At 37.1% G+C, this 19,581-nt stretch overlaps 4 protein-coding genes across 5 annotated transcripts; 2 read left to right on the forward strand and 2 right to left on the reverse strand.

The window, feature by feature from the left end:
• Positions 1 to 2,667: 2,667 nt before the first annotated feature.
• Mad1 (Mitotic arrest-deficient 1) lies at positions 2,668 to 5,884 on the reverse strand. Its single transcript, XM_003703503.3, has 7 exons — positions 5,624 to 5,884; positions 5,208 to 5,474; positions 4,899 to 5,129; positions 4,393 to 4,829; positions 3,867 to 4,319; positions 3,502 to 3,800; positions 2,668 to 3,218 (listed from the first exon to the last, which is right to left on the reverse strand). Exons 2-7 carry the CDS (start codon positions 5,472 to 5,474, stop codon positions 2,866 to 2,868), a joined length of 2,040 nt encoding a protein of 679 aa, XP_003703551.1. The 5' UTR covers positions 5,624 to 5,884; the 3' UTR covers positions 2,668 to 2,865.
• Positions 5,885 to 6,260: 376 nt separating this feature from the next.
• On the reverse strand, positions 6,261 to 18,373 carry LOC100881092 (ras-related and estrogen-regulated growth inhibitor). Its single transcript, XM_003703659.3, has 5 exons — positions 18,192 to 18,373; positions 16,216 to 16,438; positions 15,013 to 15,199; positions 8,498 to 11,433; positions 6,261 to 8,413 (listed from the first exon to the last, which is right to left on the reverse strand). Exons 1-4 carry the CDS (start codon positions 18,328 to 18,330, stop codon positions 11,251 to 11,253), a joined length of 732 nt encoding a protein of 243 aa, XP_003703707.1. The 5' UTR covers positions 18,331 to 18,373; the 3' UTR covers positions 6,261 to 8,413; positions 8,498 to 11,250.
• On the forward strand, positions 6,468 to 7,606 carry EMC10 (ER membrane protein complex subunit 10). Its single transcript, XM_003703660.3, has 4 exons — positions 6,468 to 6,608; positions 6,675 to 6,938; positions 7,011 to 7,277; positions 7,361 to 7,606. The coding sequence occupies exons 1-4, from the start codon at positions 6,549 to 6,551 to the stop codon at positions 7,457 to 7,459; spliced, it is 690 nt and encodes a 229-aa protein (XP_003703708.1). The 5' UTR covers positions 6,468 to 6,548; the 3' UTR covers positions 7,460 to 7,606.
• On the forward strand, positions 7,807 to 10,970 carry LOC100881752 (BBSome complex member BBS2). 2 transcript variants are annotated; one of them, XM_003703502.3, is made up of 11 exons: positions 7,807 to 8,031; positions 8,086 to 8,205; positions 8,260 to 8,448; positions 8,518 to 8,700; positions 8,770 to 8,992; positions 9,053 to 9,264; positions 9,318 to 9,488; positions 9,546 to 9,650; positions 10,092 to 10,404; positions 10,469 to 10,723; positions 10,788 to 10,970. In XM_003703502.3, exons 1-11 carry the CDS (start codon positions 7,807 to 7,809, stop codon positions 10,880 to 10,882), a joined length of 2,091 nt encoding a protein of 696 aa, XP_003703550.2. In that variant the 3' UTR covers positions 10,883 to 10,970. The 2 variants fall into 2 exon arrangements, with proteins under 2 accessions (XP_003703550.2, XP_012141494.2); XM_012286104.2 differs by having other exon boundaries at positions 8,770 to 9,264.
• Positions 18,374 to 19,581: the final 1,208 nt, after the last annotated feature.

Below are 19,581 nucleotides of genomic sequence, written 5' to 3' on the forward strand. Positions count from 1 at the left end.
AAAGCGCACCCTCGTTTATTTTCGAACTTCGAATATCATATAAAACGAGACGATATTTCGATCAATGAATAAACAAAGTTACGGTGAATTATGGAAACTGCCCTTACGGGGCAGAAGTCGCGATAATGTTATAAAATATATAAGTTGAGAATTATTTAACAAGGCAACTTCTGTGATTATGTCCGAGTATCGCGAGAAAAATCTTATATCGTTAAAAACTACCGTCTGGAATAACTTCGGAAGAAAAAAACTGTACCCGCTTGTTTAACCTTAATAGCTGTTTCGGAATATCTTTCTGCACATTTGGTCGTTAAACGCGATATTATCGCGAGATTATAGTAAACTTTTTCTCTACAACTTTCGACAATTTTACGGATCAACCGACCTCCTTATGCTAATCACAATCAATAGCGTTCGTAATAAAATATACTCCATTTTCTTTACGGTAAACTTCAAATATTTGCATTCACCCTTCCAAGGGTTAATTCAATTAATTAATAATTCATCAATATGTCTGATTTAAAAATTCAGAAATTTTTTATTTTAAATTTGCAAGTTTGGAAATTTTAGATTTGGGTCCACAGAAATTTTGTTCTTCCAAATTTGCAAATTTGAAAATTTTAGACTAGCAAATTTAAAATTAAATATCTTTAAACTTGCAAGTTTGGAAATTTTATATTTGTGACCACAGAAATTTTGTTCTTCCAAATGTGCAAATTTGGAAATTTTAGACTAGCAAATTTAAAATTAAATATCTTTAAATTTGCAAGTTTGGAAATTTTATATTTGTGTCCACAGAAATTTTGTTCTTCCAAATGTGCAAATTTGGAAATTTTAGACTAGTAAATTTAGAATTAAATATCTTTAAATTTGCAAGTTTGGAAATTTTAGACTTGCAAATTTCAAATTAAATATCTTTAAACTTGCAAGTTTGGAAATTTTATATTTGTGACCACAGAAATTTTGTTCTTCCAAATTTGCAAATTTGGAAATTTTAGACTAGCAAATTTAAAATTAAATATCTTTAAATTTGCAAGTCTGGAAATTTTAGATTTGTGACCACAAAAATATTTAATTTTAAATTTGCCAGTCTGAAAATGTTATATTTACTAGAAAATTTAGGTACCTTATTTTGAACTTACTCAGTTAGTATTAACTTATACTCTGTATAAGTTAATGAGTGTAGGTGTATCTAAGAAAGTAGACATATGTGGGCGTCCCACGGGTTCTTGAGATGACTCAGACGCTAATGAAGAATTACCACCCCTTGGCGGACAATGCAATTGGAATCGTTCCACGGGAATCCCCTCGGATACGGGGGTCACCGAGAACCATGAACGCATCCCCCGGGAAGCAGGAAAGGCTCCACGGGACTCTCCATCCGCAACGTTCTATTGTCATGGCTTTTCTCGTGCGATAAGAATTGGAAAGACTGCTGGTGAGACTGCCACATAATTGAGATGAACGATTCTCCTGTTCCTCGAGCAGGAATTCCTCTTCCTTGGTTTCGCGCCCGTTCCATTATGACGTCGTTTATCAATGCTTAGGCGAGACCGTTCTTGAGATGGACTGACGTGTTCGTAGTCTGCCTTCTTCGTTCATAACTTAATTACTTTAATAGCTAGGAAATCCTGTCGCGTATAATTTTGAGGTGAAGAATTCGGAATGGAGAATATCTTGTGTCCTTTAATTTAAATGCATCTTGACGCTAAAATTAACTGGTTGCACTTGCATTAATTAAAACTACGTAGAGCTAAAGAGAAGTACATTAAAATTAAAGTAAATTAGAATTAAATTAACAGTATCAAAAAATATTGGACTATTGCAAAATTAATATTTTAGTTTGACTAAAAATAGTAAAAGAATTAATTCTTTAAGTTTGACCAGTTTAAATTGCGCGCGCTTTTGAGACAGTACCAATGGCGCCACTCGGCGGTGGGCTGTGGTATTAGTCTACCAGAAAATTTAATTTTTCTGTAAAATTAAATACTTCCACGCTTTTCTAATACGTATACAATATTTTATTATGTAAACAGAACTAAAATAATACGATAATTATTAGTTAAAAACGTTAAAAATAAAAAATTACATTTTGATGTCGTAGTTCACCGTTGGATGGCGCCAACGGTGTTTGCAAAAAGCGCGCGCATATTGTAAGAATTAAGCTTGAAAATACTTGTGAATGTGTAAAGAATCGCACCAGTTATTCTCCTACACCTTTTAAATACAGGTATTATAAATTAAATTCAAAACTTTGTATCATGTCGGAAATACTTTATTTAAAAGTTCAAACGACGTAACCATCTTTTCCAACTGGACCGAATAAAAATTGATTAGTCGTAAATTATTGTACCGTGTAAATATTTTGCCACATTCGAAGTATAATTTTAAAGAAATAAAATGTAGATTACTTTCTAAAACATCACATTAATGCAAGCAACTTCATGTTATATGAACTGCTATTAGTCATATGAGTACAGCTTCCTTTAATTAAACCGTAGAGGAATATATTGTGTCTTTCATATTCAGAGACATGTTTTTACGTTTCTCCCTAAATTCCTGAGTTTTAAAATTTCTGAAGACTCACTCTTAACCAAAGGAAGCAACATACAAAGTTCCAGCCTTATCTCTACTTTGATCCTGCATTCATACAATAAAAACGCCAGGTTGCCACATGATTTTTAATCAAGAAGTATTCATTTTATTCACAGAGCACTCGTTTCAAGAACTAAGTTTTATGAAAAAATTCATTTAAAATAACATGGAGAATAAACCCAATTTTATAGCTGACAATGATTATAATTCCTTGATCTTCATATTTTCATTCCATATTTGAAGATTTAATTCTTTTAGCAGCTAGGAAGATCAACTCATAACATTAGTCATAGTCTGCTGATTGAATAAGTCTGTTTGTACAGCGTTTAGAAACATGGGCACGCTGTGCTGTCGATGCAAGTGTTGTTCCATCAATGACTCGAGTGTCGCTGAGAACGCGGTTTCCAGGAGATCCACTCCATCCCCACTGATTTGGAAGAACAGATAGTCGTCAGGTGATTCCGCATACTGACTGAATAATTTATATCGACCTTCCTTCGTTCTGTCTACTCTCCAACCGAATAGCTGGTAACAAGCTTGTCGATACTCCTGCGACGATGCCTTAAAAGCCTCCTTCAAACGAGCTATTTTGATCTCGTGAGTTTGCTTAAGTTCCGCTATTTCTATAAAAAACAGTTGCATGAAGATTATTATGTTGAGTGAGAAATTTAAGGTAGTATCAGTCTTCAGATTGACAAAAGTTCATAAGGATAAACAGAGGTTCTTCCGTGTTTCAAAACTTTTTGATTTGTCAATTTCAAGTTTGCAAGCTTCCAACTTCTCAAATCCCCAAATGCCCAAAGGTAACTCGCTCAACAAACATAACTAGAGTCTGCTACAGTACTCCACAAACTCTCCAATGAGCACTTGGTTTCATCACCATTCCATATAATATAAAACCCTTACCTTGTGCCTGTAGAGAAGATGTCGTAGCGTTGGTTCCTCCCTGCGCCACTTTAGCTCTCAGTTCTTCCAGTTCACGCAGTAATGCTTTCTGCTTTTCCTCCGCCTGCTGTTCCGCGATAGCAGCAGGATTCATGGAATAGTGCAGTATCCTAGCGTTGCAATTAAAATCACCTTTTAGTGCACGATGCTCCAATTCGCCCTTCAGTCGCTCGACTTCCTCCTTCAATTTATTGCACTCATCCACTTGACTATAACCCTCGGCTGCTTGAAGATCCGACTCTAATTTGGTAACTAACTCCCTGGGAAATAAATCTCTTTAGCATTGCAGTTGATACTAAATACTTAAACTGAGGTCTTATAATTACCGGTAAGCATCTATTGTACGTTCCAGTGCAGGAATTCTTTCGGTTATGGCGTTATTGCTATCTATGGTCATCTCTTTTTCGTATAAATCTAACTGCTGTCTGTAACTGTCCCTTTCTCTCGTCACGAGGATCATCTTCTTCTGTAATCTGCTCGCCAACTTGTTTAATTTTTCTTTGGACACTGTTACGTCTGTGGCCAATTTCTTAGCGTCCTCGTATTTTTTTGATAGATTCTGCGATTCTCTCAATGCAGCGTCCAACTTTGATCTAAGTTGTCCTTCTTCTGCTTTCAAAACTAATTCGGCTTGCTGTAGTCTGTTCAATTCACGTTTCAAGACCGACGGTCCACCGGTGATACCAATAGACTCGTATTCGGCCAGACGTAATGTAAGTTCCGCTTTTTTGGCTTCCAACACAGTAACTTGCTGTTCCACTTTCTCTGTATGCTCTAACCTGTAAAAGGACAAATATATTTATCATGAAGTAATGGCTACGTGAATTGTAAAAGCGATTTCAGAAACAATACCTCTTCATTACATTAGCCATTTGTTCTTCTAGTAATAATTTTCCTCTGACAGATTCTCTTAAATTGGCAATAGTTTCTTTCGCAACTGTGAGTTCTTTCTCAAGCTCATTTGCTTTCGCTGCTTTGGCAAGCAATAATTTTCCTTCTTCCCAGGATGCTCTTTCTGATTCTAGTTTCTCTATTTTTATTTTCATATTTTGAAGTTCCACATTTTGCAGTTCCAATACTTGCTGTTTAGTTTGATATTCTCTCAGTTTTTCCTCTAACTGTGTTATTCGTTTTTGTGCTACCTCAAGCTGTTGCTGACTTTGTGAAATTTCTTCTCCATCTGTAGATTTTGGCAGGGTTTCTTGTGTAGGAACATTTTTAAGCTCATCTAATAGTTTTGCATTCTCATTCATTAGTGTGAGGTTCTTTTGCTCCAAATTTGTCTTCACCTACAAATTCCATTATATATACAATTCTGTAGACATTAAAATGTAAATGTTTGAGCACAGTTTATTTACCTGGTGTAATTCCTTTTCCGCAGCAGCTTGTGCAGTGCGTGCATCTTGAATTGTTCTACGAGCAATATCTAGCCTCACTTCTAACTGTTTGATAGTTTGTTTGTCTTCTTCTATCTGTATCTCTAAACCACTTTTCTGCTTTTCAAACACCTCTTCCATTTGCCTACGTATCTTGTGAAGTTGTTGCACTGTTGCCTCTTGATGAGAAAGCCTCGTTTTTAAAGATACAACCTAACAAAACACACAGAATTTTCCTAATGTATAGAATTTCTATAAATTCATGTATGGTGTTAGTCAAAAAATGTTTACTTCTCCCTTTAATCTTCTCCATTCCCATGGACTACCTGGAACAGTCTCTGTCTGACTCTTATTTGAAATAGAACTATCTGAATCATCAAGTCTTCGTCTTTTGGGTGAAATAATACATTCCTCTTGTTCACTGAACAAAGGAGATGTAAATGCAGTTCCTGAGAGCCGTAATGATACACCACTACTACTGCTTTTACGATAGGCTTCTGAACCTGATCTCAAATCCTTTATCATTTTGATGACAGTAGTTGGATCCTTATCATCCATCTGTAACAACAATTATTAAAAACATGAAAATTAAATAGTAATTAAAGAATGTATCAATATATTTCTTAAGTCATTACTATTTATTGGCTGAGTATATCCAAACAAAACAGTTTCAGAAAAACAATTAAAATAACATCAATTGAACTTACTATGTTAAATTACGATGCTGCTGTTGTTGAGGAATTCAAATGCTAAAACGCGCGTTGCTTGATTGTAATCGGAGTATACAAATATACATTGATATGTATCACTTATCCTATGTACGGCACAATTTGTTACAGAAGGTTTCGACGACTGAAATCACAATTCTTGGGACACTATGTAGTACTTTAATTCAGAATTAGTTTCGTAGCTATTCGGTTTACGAATTTGAAGTATCATTACTACTGATACTTCAGTCAACCTTCTACAGTAGCAATATAATCGGCAATATGGTGGCGCTGGTGTAGACATTGGCGCCATGGAAGCGTCTCCAAGAGTTATAAATAATGTACTATAGCTACTGCATTATCCAATAAGTATCATTGATTATTTGCGAAAATTATGAATAAAATATGAATGTCATAATACTCCAAATATTAGAATATTTTAATATATGTAACAACCAAAAAAGTTTTTGCATTTCCAAAGAATTTGGGAACGCCCAAGAAGATCCTAGAATACAATATTTTGTTCGAGTGTCCGCACTGTATGCTGTATAATGTATGTATTGGTAGGACTGATCAAAAATTATCCCTAACTATTGCCAATAAAACCACAAGAAAGTTACAAAAAGTTGATGCATCATTTCTAAACTGCTCAACTTTGACAACCGATATTTTTTTAATAAATTAAATAAAATTTGATAATACTATAAATTTAGCATTAAATTAAATAAATTTAATTGATAGCCGTATGAGAGTACAAATGATAAGGACTAAATGTCAACGTTGTTGCTGTTAAAATCGTTTATACCGCAGTGCGGAAACATACATGTTGAATTACTATTAATAAATAAATATTAGAAGATTAATGTTATAAAATGAGATCAATTTAATTCTGTTTATACACTGTAAAAAATAGATAATTTTAATAATGTATATATCATACTTCTGTATAAGTTTGTTACTTAGCCTGTCATCATTGATTCATGGGGTTAGTATAACCATAAGTTTGAGCAGTCTACAATATGCCACGTAACAAACTTCGATAACATTTCAGAGCGAATTAGACTATGATGGATGGCTACAGCTAAGACTATGGCACGCATTTAATGATGAACCAGAGCCCATTTTTATAGAGCGTGGAAATGTAACCATATCCAGTGTCCGCAGTGGTGCATCTGTCATTGGACAAAATGGGTTACTGCAAACCCACATAACTGAATTGAAAAATCTTGCCAAAAATGATGGCAAATACAGGCTTAAAGCAGTAGCCCGTACTTCTTCAGGAAATGAAATAACATTTTTAACTTCTGTACCTGCGGTAATTATACTTCTCTCATCATTGCAGTTACTTATATCCTATAAACATTTATATCCGCGTTTCTTTTTTCAGTGTTATCTTCTTGGTTCTGATCTAGAAGATGTAATAACAGTTTGGCTAGATAGTGCAGCTGAACCAATAGTTGTAAGCCTCTCCTCGCCAGGTCCTTGTAATACCGAGAGTCCATTCACAAATATGTGGACAACTAATGTTATTGTTAAATATCCTGATGGTGGACCAGTTCCAGACACTGCTACGTACATTCAGAAACTTGAACGTGAGAGAGAAGCAAGGGAAAGAGGGGAAGCTAAAGATAACAGATCTTTCCTTGCAAGATATGTAAGTTCTTTAATTCAAATGGTATTTGTGATTCTATTTTTATATGACACTTTAAATTGTACATTATTATATTTTTGTTTCAGTGGATGTACATTGTACCAGCATTGATCTTTGTTGTTCTGTCATCTGCAACAAATCCTGAAGCTGGAGGAGCAGGGGGAGGCAGTGCCCAAAGACAGTGAGACCATATTGTTACATCTTCATGTGCATTATTGCTCGATGAGTGTTCATGTGTGGACCGTTTATTTATAAAGTTACAATGTACTTTCATAATTGCAATTGTAACATTCATAATTACATCTTCTGAATAAACTTGATTTAAGTAAAAACCTTTTGTTATTTTCCCAAAAACATATGCTTTGTCTCTCCTTGAATACAAACAGCTGTAACTATGCATCAATATGTATAGTTTAATACAGAAGGTAAGGTTCACAGGTGAAACAGTAATCAATAATCCACCACCCAATGAGTAAGCCATAGCCTGTTAGCACTATGCATTAGAATACATACAAACTAAGCTGCTCTAAAAATGGCAGCCTTTACTCTGAACATTGAAAAACACGTGGAACCTTGCCTTGTCACTTGTGGGAAGTTTGATGGTTCCCATGCCTGCCTAGCAGCAGCCACATTTGGCGGGAATATTTTGGTGCACAGTCCTCATAGACAACCACAAATAACTGGCCATGATCATGAGCAGGCAGACAGGAAATTATCATGGAGTGGGGAGCTTGCTGAACTCCAAATTGGTACCGAGGTAAAGTGACACCCTTAATTAGTCCAAGATTACCATTTATTATATTTCTAACAGATTACAGCACTGTGTACTGGCAGACTTGGTGAAGATGAAAGGGATATTCTTCTAATTGGAACTGTCACTCATGTTCTTGCCTTCCACGTTGAAGACAACTCAGACATCTTCTACAAAGAGGTACTGAATCATCCTGAACCCTTGATGAGGATGCTCAATCATCTTTTCTGCTAGATGTCTGATGGAGCTAAATGCATAATCATTGGAAGACTGGGCTGGCTCTCAAATCATGTGGCTATAGTGGGTGGAAACTGTTCGGTAACCATCTTGGACTCACAGGGTACAGAAGTATTCTGGACAGTGGTAGGAGGTATGGTTAGCTCCCTGGCTGTGTTTGATTTCAATGGGGATAATGAGAATGAGGTAAAATCAAACTGAAACTTTTTTCAGCAAATTAATATTTTATTCTTACTGAAATTATTTTGTTACCAGCTGATAACTGGTACAGTAGATTTTGAGATAAAGGTGCACAAGCAGAGCAACGTTCTCTGGGAGACCAAGGAAACAGCACCCATCACCAGTTTAACCGGCCTCCCTAATCGAAGATTCGTTTATTCCGTCGGAAATGGAACTTTAGGTGTCTACGAAATGTCTCAGAGACTCTGGCGTGTTAAGGTCGGTTCTTCGAAATTATCGAACGTATAAAAATAGACGAGACCATATTCGATTCAATGAATTTTTCAGTCGAAACACAGGGTGGTGGTTACACGCAGCTTCGACTTGAATGGGGACGGCACTCCGGAAGTAATAACCGGCTGGAATAATGGAAAAGTGGATGCCAGGTTGTCCGACAGTGGCGAAGTAATTTTTAAAATTCAATTATCAGCCGGTGTGGCTGGAATCGTGGAGGCCGACTATAGGCGACTCGGAAAGCCCGACTTGGTAGTGGTCTCCACCACCGGAGAAGGTGAAATATTATTCGCAACACCCTCGTATTATCCACTATTCGACGTTTTCATCGTTACAGTACGAGGCTACAGTTCTGCCTCCACGATGGACACTCCAGAACCCGGTGAAGCCATGCGAGATTTATTAGCTAGAAAACAGATGCTGCAGATGGAACTCAGACAAAGAGCTTCGACCGTTCCAAACATGTACCACGGGACAAAATTGGCCGTCAGTTTAATGACCTCAAGGGGTGCGGCCCGCGTCTCGCTCGCATCCGGACCTGGACTTCTGGTAGATAGTCTAATAAGATTACTTCTTACTCTTCTTAATTCTGACTCTTTCAGATTCACTGCGCTATAGTTTTCACGGAAGGAGTCTTCGAAGGTGAGACCCTGGTTGTTCACCCTAGTAAGCCCAGAGGGGAACTTGAAATTGAGCTTCGTCCTGCGAAGAATACTCCTGTGGACATGCATGTGAAGGTCTGCGTTGGTCCCGCTGGAGCTGATCTTCTTCAGGTATCAAATTACAGAGAAATGTTTAATTTGGTTAACTGCACAGCTACTTCTTAACAGGTGTTTGAGATGACCCGTCAGCTGCCTAGATTCTGTATGTACGAAGTCATTGATCGTCCTTCGCAGATTCCGGATGACTTCGCTAAAAATAGTGTCACTGCTGAGGTACTTCTGTGGAATCTAATTATTTGATGCAAAGTGAAAGTACAAAAGATGGTTGTTGGAAGAAATGTCTTGTTAGTTCCTCTATGGAACTTAATTATTTGATGCAAACTGAAAATACAGAAGATGGTTCATGCTGGAAGAAATGTCTTGTTAGTTTCTTTATGTAACTTAATTTTTTTTATGCAAACTGAAAGTACTAAAGATGGTTGCTGCTGGAAGAAATGTCCTGTTAGTTTCTTTATGTAACTTAATTTTTTTTATGCAAACTGAAAGTACAAAAGATGGTTGCTGCTGGAAGAAATGTCCTGTTATTTCTTCTACGAAACTTAATTATTTGATGCAAACTAAGATGGTTGTTGAAAGAAATTGTACATCATTTTGTTGAAGAGAAGTGTTTATTCAGAAGCGATTATTGTACAAAATAGCAGAAGATATTTTCAGCTTGCAGAGAGGCCTCAAAGGATCGCCCTCTGGCTGAACCAGAGCCTCATCCTACCGGAAGAGTTCGAAATGAAGGAAGACGGCATACACAATGGAGGCATCGAGCTATGGCTTCGTGGAATGAGGGACGACAAGGTTCACTGTTTCCTGGTCAACTCCGCTGGAAAAATAACCATTCAAACAGAGGATTCCGCATTCGCGGGTGACGTTATTCAATCTTTGGCTATGTATCTGGGTCTCAGAGAGCTTTCTTCTGAAGTCTCGTTCCCGGACGAAGAGAAAAGGCTGGTCGACGCACTGGAACGCGTCAGAGGTAAATGAAAACTTAGCAATGATTTTTAATAAATTTTGAAGATTAATTCTTAATTTTTTTGTAGAACTGAAGGAGATTGACGCTAAACTGCAGGCGGAGACCGCAAACGAGACGACGTTATTAAAAAATATAATAATCAGACTGGAAGATGCTAGGATTCTCGAGAATGTGGACGACATGAGGAGAAGATTAGTGCAGCTGAAGAACGTGAACGCGGATTTAATAAGGGAACACGAAATCAGGATGAAGAGTTACAGGGAACTCACGTCGAACTTGAAGGAGCTGAACATGGGAGTGCAACGTGCAGCCAGACTGAGAGGTAGCCTAATATTTTATCCTGACGTGTGAATTATTTTTTAATTGTTGGGAATTTTTTAATACAGTTGGGAAAAGTTCGTCGAACACTGTAGCTGGATGCAGAGCCGCCATTCAAGACGAGAATCCAAAGGCTCTCGCGTTCGCGATAAGACATGGTTGAATTTGAACTGTTTACGCAGTAAGAATTTTTGTAAAAAAATTTTATTGTAAAATTCTACTTGGAGGTGTTAATAAAAATTCTTATAAGACTTTTGTATTATTTTACTTTTCACAAAAACTGTAACGAATGTTTAACAAGATAATGGTACAAGTATGAGGTCAATCTGTAGGCATCAACGCGCCGCCATTTTGTTAGTATTCAGAATAGTAGGCATTCATTTTATAAATCTCTGTATATTTTGTATACTCTTCAAGGTACCTCGAGGTCTTCAGACTGATCTCAGCCCATTAAAACTAAAAATACCAGATACTTACAATAAATTTCATTAAATTACTATAAACAACAATCACAATTAACATTCAATTGATTCAATGAGTCGTTCCCCGTACGGAGATGCTGAATCTCCTCTTGAGCGGAATAGGCGAGGGTCGTCGAAGAGCGTTCAAAGTGCCATCAGTCGAGGCTCTCACTCTGAAGGAGCTCCCTTGGTGCCCAGAGTTGCCCGGCAATTCCGTCAACAACTTGGAGATGTCGGTGAAAACGGCCATGACCTGCCAAATAAAAATAATCGGGCCTGTCTACCATCGTTGCATAACGCGTGCGATTATCTATTCAACTCGATTATCGCCCAGCCATTTTCTATTTTTATTTTCGCCCCTCACTAAATGGCCGCGACACGTGCGACTTTTGTAAGCTGCTGGGTTCCTAGGTTTTTAGGCTAATTTTAGATTTCTGGGTATTTAAGGTATTAGGGTCTAGGGTTCCTAGGGTTCCTAGAGTTCCTAGGGTTCTTAGGGTACTAGGGTCTAGGGTTCTTAAGGTTCTTAGGGTTCTTAGGGTACTAGGGTTTAGGGTTCTTAGGCTACTAGGGTCTAGTATTTCTAAGCTACTAGAGTCTAGAGTTCTTAGGCTGCTAGGTTCTAGGGTTTTTAGGCTACTAGGTTTTAGGGTTTATAGGCTACTAAGGCCTAGGGTTCTTAGGCTATTAGAGTCTAGGGTTCTTAGGCTACTAGGTTTTAGGGTTTTTAGGCTACTAAGGTCTAGGGTTCTTAGGCTACTAGGGTCTAGGGTTTTTAAGCTACTAGGACCTAGGGTTTTTAAGCTATTAGAGTCTAGGGTTGTTAGGCTACTAGGGTCTAGTGTTCTTAAACTACTAGGGTCTAGGGTTTTTAGGCTACTAGGGTCTAGGCTTCTCCAGCTCCTAGATTTTAGGTTCTTAGGCTCCAGGTTCAGTTCTAGATTCCCAGAAACTGAACTCGAAATTCCTAGTTTCCTAGGATCCAAGTTACTAGTCTCAGGCTCTCCCTAGGATCTAGTTTCTCAGAATCGAGATTACTAGTTTCAGATCCTCTCTAAGTTCTGGTTTCTCACAATCTAGATTACTAGTATTACATTCTCCCTAGTTTCTAGTTTCTTCTGGAGTCTACATTCTCTCTTCAATTGCTCTTAGACAGTAAGCGCTCACTAAACACTAAATTCTCCCTAGAATACCTACTTCAACAGGTTGTTCCTAGGTTCTAAACTGCTTCTAGGTTCTCTCCAGTCTCTAGATTCTTACTGAACACTAGGTTATCTCTAAGATATAGACTACCTTCTAGGTTAGGTTCTCCCTAGGTTTTAAACTATGTATGGTTGCTAGGTGCTGACCAGACTCTAGGGTCCCTAGAGACTCCTTGACTTTAACTTGGACAAACTAGTTTAGGTTTTTGATACAATACAAGTTTCCCCTAGATTCCATGGAAGTCTCACTAAATTCTAGATTTACTCAGGTTCTATATTTCCCTACTTTCTCCTACTTTCCTAATTTCCTCTAGTTTCCTACGATTCTCTGTAATTTCTCACAATTTTCTACAATTCCCTAAGTTCTCCATTTTAATCTGCTCTCCGATGTACCAACAATCAGTCCATCGTAGACAGTGTCTGCGGATAATTAATTGTGAAACAAATTTTTAATTGCGGCCATATTAAGATAGCAAGCAGGACGATTGGAGATGTGGCCGTATATCTCGCGGACAGCTTCGTCGCGATACAGATTTTGTTTACCACTTGGCGATCACGCGTGAACGCCATGACTGATTTCCCGGTGGAGTAAACAATCGTTTAAGAAAAATAACCAGAGATCTTCGTCGTTGATTCGCGAAACCTGAACGCTTCCGCAATCGGAAATAGCACTTCCGGCGATCGGTATCTCGCTCGAACGTCTCCCACGATGGATGACGTAGTGCTACGTTGACGAAGTGCTACGTCAATCGGTGTATCGTTCGCCCACGATATGCGTAGTTTGCGAATTTCGTTCGATAAGTATTTCGCGTTCGATTAAATCTCAGAACTTTCGCGTACGTAGTACTACGTTCGAGTCGACGGAATTTTTCGAGATAATCGAGTGTTTTTGGGGTGTTGATATTCATTTAGATGAGAAGAGAATCAAATGAATTCGGTTGACATTGCAAATTATCGAGAACGTAGTACTACGTTCGTGGGAAAGGGAATTCTAGAACGTAGGTAGGACGTACGATTCTTTTTGGTATACCATAAACACTTTCGTAAGTGATAAGGCTATCTACCAGACGTTACAAAACGAGACACGTAGTAATACGTCACTTCTGATGGGGCAAACTTTCGTGGAGAATTTTGATGTGTTTGACGAATCTTACTAATAATTAATTATTATTACATAATCATTGTTTTTTTTAAATATGGTTAAAGCACGTAGTAGTACGTTCTTTAATAAGTATCACCTGTCATGAAAATTCCATAGGAAATTTTGTAGGGATATTCAGGAAATGTGTATTGACACACGTAGCACGTTAAAAGGTTGATGAAACGAAGAACGTAGTACTACGTTCTTTAACGAACTTTAACTCTGATTAAATTTTTATATGAAATCTAGTAGAAATATCAAGTGGACCTTAGGCAGCAGGTGTGAGACACAAACGTTAACAAAATGAAGCACGTAGTAGTACGTTCTTTGACAAATTGCATCTTCGATGAAACTTTTCTATACAATTTTGTAGAAATTCGAAGTAAATGTTAGACAGCACGTGTGGAATCCACAAAAGTCAACAAAATGAAAGACGTAGTAGTACGTTCTTTGACAAGTTTCATCCCCAATAAAAATTTCGTACAAAATTTTGTACAAATATTAAATACATTTTAGTTTGAATATACATAACGCTTAAATGCAAATAAAATGAAGTACGTAGTACTACGTTCTATAAATCAAAGCATTCTATAAATATGAATTCTGATGAAGAGCAATATAAACAGCAAATTTTATACAATTTCTTAGTCAAGTTTTTTAATGGAAGAGGATTTTATTTATTGAATTGCATAATTGTTTATTTTACAAACAAATAAGTTTGCCCTATGCCTTAGCCCTTGTGCCCGAAGATCATACAACAGAGAAGTCAATGTCAGTTTTACGTCAAACGCTTCCATCATTATCGTTCAAGACGTAACACCACCATGTCAACGACTTCTGATTTTTCCGAAGCTGAAGTGCTGTTCTGTTATCTCTAATAGCACGATTTCGTGTTTCGAACTGACTGTTCTAACTTTTCTACCGATTTATAAATTTATAGGTTTAAAAAACAGTAGTATTAGCAATGCACCTATTCAAGTAGTACTACGTGTTGTATTTTGAATCAGGGTTGAATTTCAATTTTATGTAAGCCAACTAAGCTATAGTAGTCAGAATAAAATTTACAAGAAATTGTACGAGTGAATCCAAAACGTAGTACTACGTGTTTTATTTTTAATCAAAGTTGAATTTCAAATTTATGTAAGCCAACAAAGCTATGGTAGTTACAGTGAAATTTACAAGAAATTGTACGAGTGAATCCAAAACGTAGTACTACATGTTTTATTTTTAATCAAGGTTAAATTTCAATTTTGTGTAAGGTAACTAAGCTATGGCAGTCAAAATGAAATTTATGAGAAATGGTACGAGTAAACGTAGTACTACGTTTAATATTAATACCAGAATCAAAGCTTTCTAACATAACATTCGCTTGATCTTTACAAAATTAACTTTGTGAAATATTACCAAAGTCTTGATGCATAAACAATAATATACATGAATCTATAAATAATCGTTTGCATAAAAAAATGAGAAATAAAGATAAAATTACCTGTTCGACCGATTCTCTGACCGAAATCTCATGAAACGCGTGAGCTTCGATTTCTTCGGCCCTCTGGCGACCCTCCGCAGTGGAAACCACCCTTTCGCCAGGTGTGTACGTTACGTCCGCTTTATTGGCAATCAGTATCACCACAGGTGGTACCTTCCTAGTTCTCCTCGCGTGTGACACTAGAAATCTACCAACAAACTATTTTATATAAAACCTTTCGCAGTCACCTATTCATGAAAATTCATTAAAGATCTTAATGATCAATAAACTTCATAAAGCGAAATTTCATTAATGTACTTTCATGGATGAATTTATTAAAAACGGAAGCTCAAGTAACTTTGTATAGCGTGTACGATAGGGGTTGAACCGTGCGTATTCCTCTGGCATTTCTTGCGTAACCCCTTGATATTTCCACGATTAATTAAAAATAGCTGGGGGACATCGATTCAGATGCAGAAAAAAATCATAGCCGAAGAAAGTGTAACATCGTTCCAAATTATTGTTACGTGTTAACACATTTCGTTAGAAAACGTATGAACCATGTATTATGTCTTTATAAATATACTAATTTATAATTTATAATATATTATTAATATGCTAGTTTACAGTGTATAATATATTATTACTATACTAGTTTATTAAATATAATTCCTGTACCAGATACATTAACACCAAATACTACATCTTCTGAGAGTTAACCCTTCGCACTCGAAGGTAATTTGACTGTTTACAAACAGCAGCTTTAAAATTTAGTTAAAAAGTTAAATGAATTTTCTTGAGGTTATTATTTCTTTACTTGAGATTATTATTATTTGTTTCACTATGTTTATACATCACACGTGTCATGTTACAGAATCAATTAAAAAATGCTTATTTAAAATTATTGTATTAAATATAATGGTGAGTCACCTCTCGAGCGCAAAGGGTTAACACTAAAACTACCAAACCAGTAAAATGACCGCTCCACAAGTTTCTTATTACAAGGTACACATATTGTCAAAAAACATTCCTTGAAATCAGCATTGACTTCCATCAAGATAAAGAATAAATGTGTGTACTAATTTATGTTCCGTTTGTTTATTTATTTTTTAACTTCAAATTGAGTACACATTATACAAAATTTACCAAAGAAGAATGATACTTCTTTTGTATTAACATACACAACAGAAATAGTGAAAATAAGATTGGAATTCGCTTTCTCACCGAAGTCGAGAAGTCTCGTCAAAGCTGACTCGATCCGACACTGAATAAACCAGGACAATCACATCAGCCCATCGTAATTTTAGCTCGGTCGGGGGTGGTAAGAATCCTGGAGGATCAGATATCTCCCACGTAGCGTCGAGGAAGCTGTCCACCTTGTACATCCTCTCGGTGGTGCAGTCATATTCGCCTATGTATCGTTTGGTGGCGAATCTTACTGCCAAGGCTGTATACATATAAATTGCGGTTTATATGAATTATACGTATTCGTTGGTGAGAATTATTGGTGAGTTTTGGGGAGGTAGATTTCTGGGGAAGGGGGAATTTGGGAACTGTGGAAAATTGTATTTGGGAGATTTGGGGAGTGGGAAGAGGGAAGAAGGAAGAGGGAAGAGGGAAGAGGGAAGAAGGAAAAGGGAAGAGAGAAGAAGGAAAAGGGAAGAGGGAAGGGTGGGAATTTGGAAGGGGTGGAAGATAGGGAGATTGAAAATTAGGGAGGTTGCAAATTAGGGAAGGTGGATTTTGGGGAGGGTGGAATTTGGGGAAGGTTATCAAGGATTTGGGAGATTGGGGAGGGTGGAAATTGGGGAAGTGAAAATTTGGTGGAGTGAGAATTTGGGGGGATGAGAATTTGAGGAAGCAGAAATTTGGGGGAGTGAGAAATTCGGGAAGGTGGAAATTTGAGGAAGTCGGAATTTGGGGATGTGGAAAGGGGAAATAAGAATTTGGGGGAGTGAGAATTGGGGATGTGGAAATTGGGAAGGTGGAAATTGGGAAAGTGAAAATTGGGGTTGTGGAAATTTGGGGAAGTGGAAATTTGGGGAAGGTGGAATTTGGGAAAGGTGGAAATTGGGGAGGGTTATCAAGGATTTGGGAGATTAGGGAGGGTGGAAATTGGGGAAGTAAGAATTTGGGGAAGTGAGAATTTGGTGGAGTGAGAATTTGGGGAAGTAGGAATTTGGGGGAGTGAGAAATTTGGAAAGTTGAAAATTTGAGTAAGTAGGAATTAGGGGATGTGGAAAGAGGAAATAAGAATTTGGAAGAGTGAGAATTGGGAGAAGGTGGAAATTTGGGATGTGGAAATTGGGAAGGTGGAAATTGGGGATGTGGAAATTTGGGAAAGGTGGAAATTGGGGAGGGTGGTAATTAAGAAAGTGGAAATTGAGGTAATGGGAATTTGGGAAGGTGGAAATTGGAAAAGGTGGAAATTGGGGAGGGTGGAAATTAGGAAAGTGAGAATTGGGGTATTGAGAATTTGGGAAGGTGGAAATTGGGAAAGGTGGAAATTGGAAAAGGTGGAAATTGGGGAGGGTGGAAATTAGGAAAGTGAGAATTAGGGTATTGAGAATTTGGGAAGGTGGAAATTGGGAAAGTGAGAAATTAGGAAAGGTGGAAATTGGAAAAGGTGGAAATTGGGGAGGGTGGAAATTAGGAAAGTGAGAATTGGGGTATTGAGAATTTGGGAAGGTGGAAATTGGAAAAGTGAGAAATTAGGAAAGGTGGAAATTGGAAAAGTAGGGAATTGGAAAAGGTGGAAATTAGGAAAGGTGGAAATTGGGAAAGTAGGAAATTGGAAGAGATGGAAATTAGGAAAGGTGGAAATTAGAAAAGTAGGAAATTGGAAAAGGTGGAAATTGGGGAGGCTAGAAATTAGGAAAGTGTAAATTTGGGGAAGGTGGAAATTGTACAAATTGCAAATTACACAAACAGAACCTTACAAAAATAGAATTCTTAAACACCTAAACTTCAAAATTAATAAAAGTAAAAATGAATGAACTATTTACTCAAAAAAGACCTACATTTCAAATTTGAGAAACACCATAAAAATTGCAACCTACAATCAACCTACAATTAACCCAGAAAAACAACCAAACACAACCATCTTCCAAAAATTCCTAACCTCCAAACTTCCACCTGTAAAAATCAACCCCCAAAAATTGCACAACCACAATTCTACCAATAACTACCCAAATTCTTACCAGTTTTACCAACACCCTGATGCCCTAACAAAATCACTTTAACGAGTCTCGGTTCCCTGCTAGTCAAACCAAGATTCCACGCTATCGGAGGGCTAATTCTTTTCTTCAATGAAGCTGCTGGTGGACTGAATCTCTCCATGACTTGACCGTCACTGCTTTCCCTCTGGTGCGTCTCATCGATTTATGGACCCTCTCTTTTACCCGATGATATTTAATACGCGTATTATTATGCATGTATCCTTCGAGCCTCCCTTTCCTTCTCGTTGAACCGTGTTTAGTAAACAAACGATCGATTATGCTTTATTACCATCGCTATTCATAACCAGCGACCATTAAGAAAGTACTCGATTTAGTCAAGGTCTTTTTTAATGTTCATTCAGATGTCTTTGTACTTTTATTGTTTATGTGGAAATCGTTTTAAAATCATTTTTATCGAGGTTTTTAGCAATTTTTATTATTGAGATTTTGTTTATGGATGATTTTGGGGGATGATTTTTTTATGGATGTACTTTGGGAAAATTGTTTGTGGGTGGAGATAAAATGTTTAGGTTAATTTTAGAGGGGAGTAATTGTAGGATATACTTGAGATTAGGGGAATATTTGAGGGGTTGGAAATTTGGAAGCTTATTGGGGGTTGTGGGAATTTGTAAACTTTAGAATTTGGGGTTGCAGAAATTTTGCAATGTGGGAATTTGGAATTTTGAAATTTGGGGCGTGGTAATTTGGAAATGTTAGAATTTGGGAGCGTGGTAATTCGGAAATTTGAGAATTTGGGGGCGTGGCTATTTGGTAATTTGAGAAGTTGGGGGCGTGGCTATTGGGAAATTTGAGAATTCGGGGGCGTGGCTATTTGGAAATGTGAGAAGTTGGGGCGTGGCTATTTGGAAATGTGAGAAGTTAGGGGCGTGGCGATTTGGAAATGTGAGATTTGGGGGCGTGGCTATTTGGAAATTTGAGGCGTTGGGGGCGTGGCTATTTGGAAATTTGAGAATTTGGGGGCGTGGTAAGTTGGAAATGTTAGAATTTGGGGGCGTGGTAATTAGGAAATTTGAGAATTCGGGGGCGTGGCAATTCGGAAATTTTAGAAGTTTGGGGTTTTAGAAATTTTACAATATGGGAATTGGGAATTTTGAAACTTGGCAATATAGGAATTTGCATCTTCTAGAATTTGGCGGTTAGGAAATATGAAAATGTAAGTATTTTGAAATTTGAGAATTGTTGAGTTATAAATTTGTAAAATAGTAAATAGTAGAGTAGTAAATTTACAAAAATTGAAAACTGTAGGGTAGTAAATTCCTAAACTTGAAAACTATAAAATAACAAATATACAAAATTGAAAATTACTATCTACAAAACTCTACAAACTTCCAAATCCTCCAAACGAGTCAAA

The sequence above is a fragment of the Megachile rotundata genome, chromosome 15, assembly GCF_050947335.1.
Source record: "Megachile rotundata isolate GNS110a chromosome 15, iyMegRotu1, whole genome shotgun sequence".
NCBI classification, from domain to species: Eukaryota; Metazoa; Arthropoda; class Insecta; order Hymenoptera; family Megachilidae; genus Megachile; species Megachile rotundata.